The sequence below is a fragment of the Emiliania huxleyi genome, assembly GCF_000372725.1.
Source record: "Emiliania huxleyi CCMP1516 unplaced genomic scaffold EMIHUscaffold_630, whole genome shotgun sequence".
NCBI classification, from domain to species: Eukaryota; Haptophyta; order Isochrysidales; family Noelaerhabdaceae; genus Emiliania; species Emiliania huxleyi.
The window spans coordinates 17986-23714 of record NW_005197272.1 but is presented as its reverse complement, the minus strand read 5'-3'; the positions used below and the strand labels follow the sequence as shown (position 1 = coordinate 23714).

The window sequence follows — 5729 nt, the reverse complement described above, 5'->3', positions numbered from 1 at the left end:
GTCGCCGGCGGCCGCGTCCGCAGCCTCCTCCTTGTCCGCCTCCTCCGCATCGCCGTCGGCCGCCGTCTCCTTGTCGTCGTCCACCACGCGGTACTCGGTCGAGCGAAGCGCAACCTATCACCCGCGAGCCCTGCGGCTGACGCGGCCGCGCTCGACCACAGAGCGGATGCTTGCACGGGGGGGCGGGGGGGCGGGGGGCGGGGGGCGGGGGGACGGGGGGGTTGGGGGGAGGGGGGGGGGCGGGCGTACGTCGATGCCAAAGCCAAAGAGAGGCACCGTGCCCGAGCCCGCCGCCGGCAGGTACCGCAGCGACACGGCGCACCGGCCCGCCGCCGCTTCCAGCAGCCGCTCGATCGCCTTGGCGAGCCCGGGCGAATGCGGGTCAACGTAGGCCACCAGCCGCGGAGAGCCGGCGCCCTCTCCGGCCGAGGGGAGCGCGTGGTCCACCACCTCGGCGGCGTCGCCTGCGCACGCGCCCGTTGTCGCCGCCGCGACCGCCGCCCGGATGGAGGCGTGCGTCTCGTTGCACGCCGCCGCGACGACTGCGCCGCGCCCTTCGTCTCGGCCCATCGCCGCCGCGGCGTGCTGCGCCCACGCCTCCACCATCGGCGCCTCGGTGCGTGCCGCCAGCGCGGCGGAGAGGGCGGCCAGCTCGAGCGGCGGCAGCTCGATCCGTCGGAGCACGCTCATCACGCACGGCGCGGCGGGCCGGCTGGCGCAGCGCGGGGCGGCCGCCCACGCGCGCCAGAAGCGGAGCACGCCGGCGCCGCCGTGCGAGGCGTAGAGCAGCGCCGCCGCCTCCACCGCCTGGTCGTCGTGCCACGGGGCGGCGCCGCTCACAGAGACGTGGCCCCGAGCCGCGGCCGCGTCGCCGCCGACGGCGCCGCCGACGGCGCCGACGACCAGCGCGCACCAGGGCGGCAAACAGCCGGCGACCGGCCGGAATGCCTCGGAGCGGTCGAGCGAGAAGAGGGCAGACCCTCTTCCGGACGTCTCCCCGCCGCCGTCGTCAAAGCCGTCGAGGCCGTCGAGGGCCGGGTCGGCTTCGGAGGCGGGCGGCGGAGGCAGGCCGAGCCGGCCGGCCAGGGCGGCGGCGGTGAGGAGGCCCGCCGGAGGCGGCCCGCCCAGCCGGGCCGCCCGCTCCTCCTGCGTGTAGGCGCGGAAGGGCGGCCCGGCCGGCCTCGCAGGGTCGAGCTTTGGCGCCGGCTTGCGGCAGGCCGACGACCACTCCCGGCAGGCGCTCTCTGCGAGCTCGTCCGCGTCGACCGCGCCGTAGAGAGCCTCGCCGAGTTCGTTCTCCCAGCCCTCCTCCATCAGCGCCTGGCAGGCCAGCCGCAGGGTCGCGCACTCGACGCCGCACGGGCCGTCCTCCGCCTGCTTGACGAGCCGGAGCCGGCGGCCCTGCTCCTGGAGATCGAGCGACCGGAGCCACGCTCCGCCGTCCGCCTCGGGGTCGCACACGGTCTCGACGACCGACATGGCGTCCTCCTCGGACAGGGCCTTCTTTGAGCCCTTGCGGAGCTCGGCGAAGCGGCGATGCGCCGCGCTCACGAGAGACTCGCACGTCTCGCACCGGATGTGCTTGACGTCAGAGGGCACGCCGGCCGACGGCGTCTGGGCCGACGCCACGGAGAGCAGCGCGGCGGCTAGAGCAAGGAGGGGTTGTGGTGTGGTTCGGGGCATTCGTGACGAGTGTGGTCGCTGTGTGGTCGACGATGGAACACACGTGGCGGAGGAGGTCAATATCGTGATTATCTTTCTGTGCGTGCTCGTGTCGTGCGTTGCGAATAAGGCCGACGGGTCCGAGGGCGAGCGTTCGCTCGCCCTGATGCGCATGAGATCGGACAAACCAAACCCCACAAACAAACAAACCCAAACCCCACAAACAAACGGAGAAACCACAAACCACAACAACCCCACAAACCACAAACCGAAACAACCCAAACCCACAAAAACTGTCCCATGCGGGGATCGAACCCGCGGCCTAAGGCTCATAAGACCTTCGCTCTGACCCCTGAGCTAATGGGACTCGCTCGGATTCGAACCGGCAGCCACTCGATCGCGGCCGGGGCGCCGGAGCGACCGATCCACAACGGCACGCAAAACAACCAGAATCGACTGACGCTGTCATTCTTGAACCTCAATTTTTTTCGGGTGTGTTTATATGGTGAGGAGTAGAGTGTGTTTTTTAATTTTTTCATGATCTTTTATATGGTAGCGGTGATATTGAACTTTACGACGATATTGCTAATGCTACACAAAATACGCCGTTTATGGTGCCAACGTAGAATCCACCCGCGGCCATGCGCAGAGGCCGCCCGCGCTCGCGCAGAAGTGCGCCGGCGCAAAACCGCGATTTTTTTCCTCTTCTCGTTCCGGACTACTACACCTTCCGACGTGCCGACACCGCACACCGCCCGCACACCGCCCTCGGGTGGGCCCACACCACCTCGCACGATGGAGCCAGTCCCTCGACCCACGCCCCGCCGCCGCCTGCAAGCGTTTGTCGCCCCGCAGGGCAGCCGCACTCGGCGCCCAGCCCAGCGCCTCCCGGCCGCCGAATCCTCCTCCTCCTCCGCCGCCGTCGCCGCGCCCGCCGTCGCTTCGGCCGGCGCCTCCGGCTTCTCCATGGCGTCGCTGCCGTCCGACATGCTCGCCGCGATCCTGGAGCGGTGCTCGCCGCGCGAGGGCGCGCGGCTGATGCGGGTCTCGTGGGGGATGCGGGCGGCGGCGGGCGACGCCGCGCTCTGGCGCCGCCACTGCCTCGACCTCTGGCCTGAGGACGACTTTGCGAGCGGCCCGCCGAGCCCGGGGCGGTACGGCGTGCGCGTCAACCTGCTCCGCGGCTGCACCCTCTGCTCGACGCGACTCGACCGCTCCCGCCGCGACTCTGCGCGCGCTCTCGTCCTCTCGCTCGGCGGCGAGTGGGACGACTCCCTCACCACCGGCACGACGCACCTGGTCTGCGGCGCGGGCTACACGCCAAAGGCGATCCGGGCGCACCGCGCGCGCATCCCCGCCGTCACGCCCGACTGGCTGACCGCGTGCGTGCGCGAGGCGAAGCGGCCCTGTCCAGCCGCCTTCCGGGTGCCGCCTCTCGCGGGCGCGACGCTGACGACGAGCGGGCTGTCGCCCGCCGACCGGGAGGCGGTGCGGCGGCGGGTCGTCGCCCTCGGCGGCAGCTTCGATTGCGCGCTGCGCGCCTCGGGCCCCGGCCGGCCCGGCACCACGCACCTGCTCGCCCTCTCGGCGCGGCTGTGCGGGCCAGACAAGCTGCGCGCGGCGCTGCGCTGGGCCATCCCGGTCGTGCACCCGCGCTGGCTCGAGGCGCTCGAGGGGGGAGGGCCGTGCGTCGAGCCGGACCGCTTCCGCCTGCTCAGCACCTGGCTGCCGACCAGCCTGAGCACGGGGACCGCGTCGGGCTAGCTCTGCGCCAGCGCAACACAATACAGAAAGAGAGAGAGAGATACAACAGTTGGAAACTTCGGCAAAGATAGAAAGTATCGGCCTGGTACAGACGCGCAAGTTGGTTTTGACCGCGCAAGACATAAATAAAGGGCTGAGGGAGGGTGTAGAGGATGTAGAGTGTAGTGTGTAGAGCGCTGTAGAGCTTTATCCATCGCGTCCGAGTTCTCCAGCTGATCGTTGGTTGTATTTGTTGATTGGTCCTTTAAATCTCCTGGGTTGGCGTGCCCCGAGAGCTGCGTCTGGAGCTCCCGAGGCACATCGCCACACGACCCCGGCGTCGGCGCTCAAACAGGCCCCACACTGGGAACCACACACACACATGCGCCGACGCTGTGAGGACAGGACACTCCCTGTCCACACATATACAATCAGAGAACACTCGCGTGCAAGGGAAGAGGAGGGTGGGTCACGCGAGATTGCGCAAGACTCGGACTTGGCCAAAGTACAGGTTTCGATCCGGGCCACCGCAAATTTTGATCAGCAAATTTCGAGGGGCGGCCGCAAATTTTGAGGTAGATTTTGATTGTCAAAACGTGTCCGTCTTGGCACAGGATAGAGCATATAGGCGGCGAACACCCAGGTGCGCAGACATCGCGACTCTGCCCGCTCGCTCGACCCTTTTGCCGCGAGAGGGCGCCGGCCGCGTGTAAGAGGTCGCTGGCGCCCTGAGGCGGCATTTGGTGGCGTGGGCAGTGCGGAACGCTACTGGCGGCGTGACAGGGCCTCTCTCGGCCGCGTGTGCCGCCCATCGGCACGCGGGTGCGCAGATATTGTGCGACTCTCCCGCTCGCTCGACCCTTTTGCCGCGAGAGAGGGCGCCGGCCGCGTGTAAGAGGTAGCTGGCGCTCTGAGGCGGCATTTGGTGGCGTGGGCAGTGCGGAACGCTACTGGCGGCGTGACAGGGCCTCTCTTGGTTGTGTGTGCCGCCCATCGGCACGCGGGTGCGCAGACATCGCGACTCTGCCCGCTCGCTCGACCCTTTTGCCGCGAGAGGGCGCCGGCCGCGTGTAAGAGGTGGCTGGCGGCCTGGCGCCCTGAGGCGGCATTTGGTGGGGTCAGCGTGCGGTGCTGAGTCTTACTCGTCGGCGCTGCGGCCAGATCCCAGCGCAGAACTCTGCAACGCTGGCATACAAACACAAGAAGACTAACCCTAACCCTAACCCTAACCCTAACCCTAACCCTAGGTCAGCGTGCGGGGCTGAGTCTTAGTCGTCGGCGCTGTGGGGCCAGATCCCAGCGCAGAACCCTGCAACGCTGGCATATACAGACACAACAAGACTAACCCTGACCCTAACCCTAACCCTAACCCAAACCCTAACCCTCGCTAAACGCTAACCCTAATAACCCTAACCTAACCCACCCCCCAACTCCATACCGCAAATGTGGGCGAAGCGCGCGGCCGACGAAAAGCGTCGCTGGCACGAGAAGCGCAAGGCGACGCGCGAGTCCGCCGCCAAGTTCAGCATGGCGAGCGAGGACCCCGAGAAGGTGATTGCATCGCTGCTCGATGAGCCTCCTCCGCCTTTCCGCCTCTCACCTCTTCCGCCTCTCACCTCTTCCGCCTCTCACCTCCTCCGCCTCTCACCTCCTCCGCCTCCTCACTCATCTCCTCCGCCTCCTCACTCACCTCCTCGCCCTCCTCAGGTGATTGCGTCGCTGCTCGATGAGCTCGTGGCCGAGGTGGCGGAAGTTGGCGACGAGGCGGCCCTGACCCTCACCCTCACCCTCACCCTCACCCTCACCCTCACCCTCACCCTCACCCTCACCCTCACCCTCACCCTCACCCTCACCCTCACCCTCACCCCTCACCCCTCACCCCTCACCCCTCACCCCTCACCCCTCGAGGCGGACGAGGGTGAGCTTCAGAAGGAGCTGGAGAAGCTGGTGATTGAGCGTAGCGGCTCGCCGTTGCTCGAGGACACGGGCACACGCGAGGCCACCGAGCTCGAGCTGCGCGCAGACGGCTACGGCGCGGCGCGCGGCGACGACGACGGGCCGCAGGTCTACAGCCTGCCGTTGAACGAGCTGCGGCGGCGCGTGGCCGACGGCGAGGACGCGTGGCCGGGCGAGGCGCAGATGGCGTGGGATCAGCGCGTGATGCGCGATCGGCTTGCACGCGGCGTGCCTCTCGGCGACTACCTCCAGGAGCTGCAGCAGCTGCTGCGCGAGCCACCGCGCGATTTGATTGCCACCCACGAGCTCGCGAACTATGGCAGCAAGCCCACTGATTGGCGGCCACAGGGTAGAAACATCGCGCCGCC

General features: G+C 68.4%; 2 protein-coding genes across 2 annotated transcripts in view; one reads left to right on the top strand and one right to left on the bottom strand.

Moving 5' to 3' along the window:
• Positions 1 to 1683, bottom strand: part of EMIHUDRAFT_120421 (hypothetical protein) — a gene marked incomplete at both ends in the record, with an annotated part of 6670 nt that extends 4987 nt beyond the window's left edge. Inside the window, one exon of the mRNA XM_005763424.1 lies at positions 323 to 1683. Within this exon, the coding sequence (XP_005763481.1) occupies positions 323 to 1683 (1361 nt within the window). The remainder of the gene's footprint in view (positions 1 to 322) is intronic.
• Positions 1684 to 2628: 945 nt separating this feature from the next.
• On the top strand, positions 2629 to 3426 carry EMIHUDRAFT_120420 (hypothetical protein; the record flags this gene model as incomplete). The annotated part of the gene is made up of 1 exon (XM_005763423.1): positions 2629 to 3426. One exon carries the CDS (start codon positions 2629 to 2631, stop codon positions 3424 to 3426), a length of 798 nt encoding a protein of 265 aa, XP_005763480.1.
• Between the last annotated feature and the right edge of the window lie 2303 nt (positions 3427 to 5729).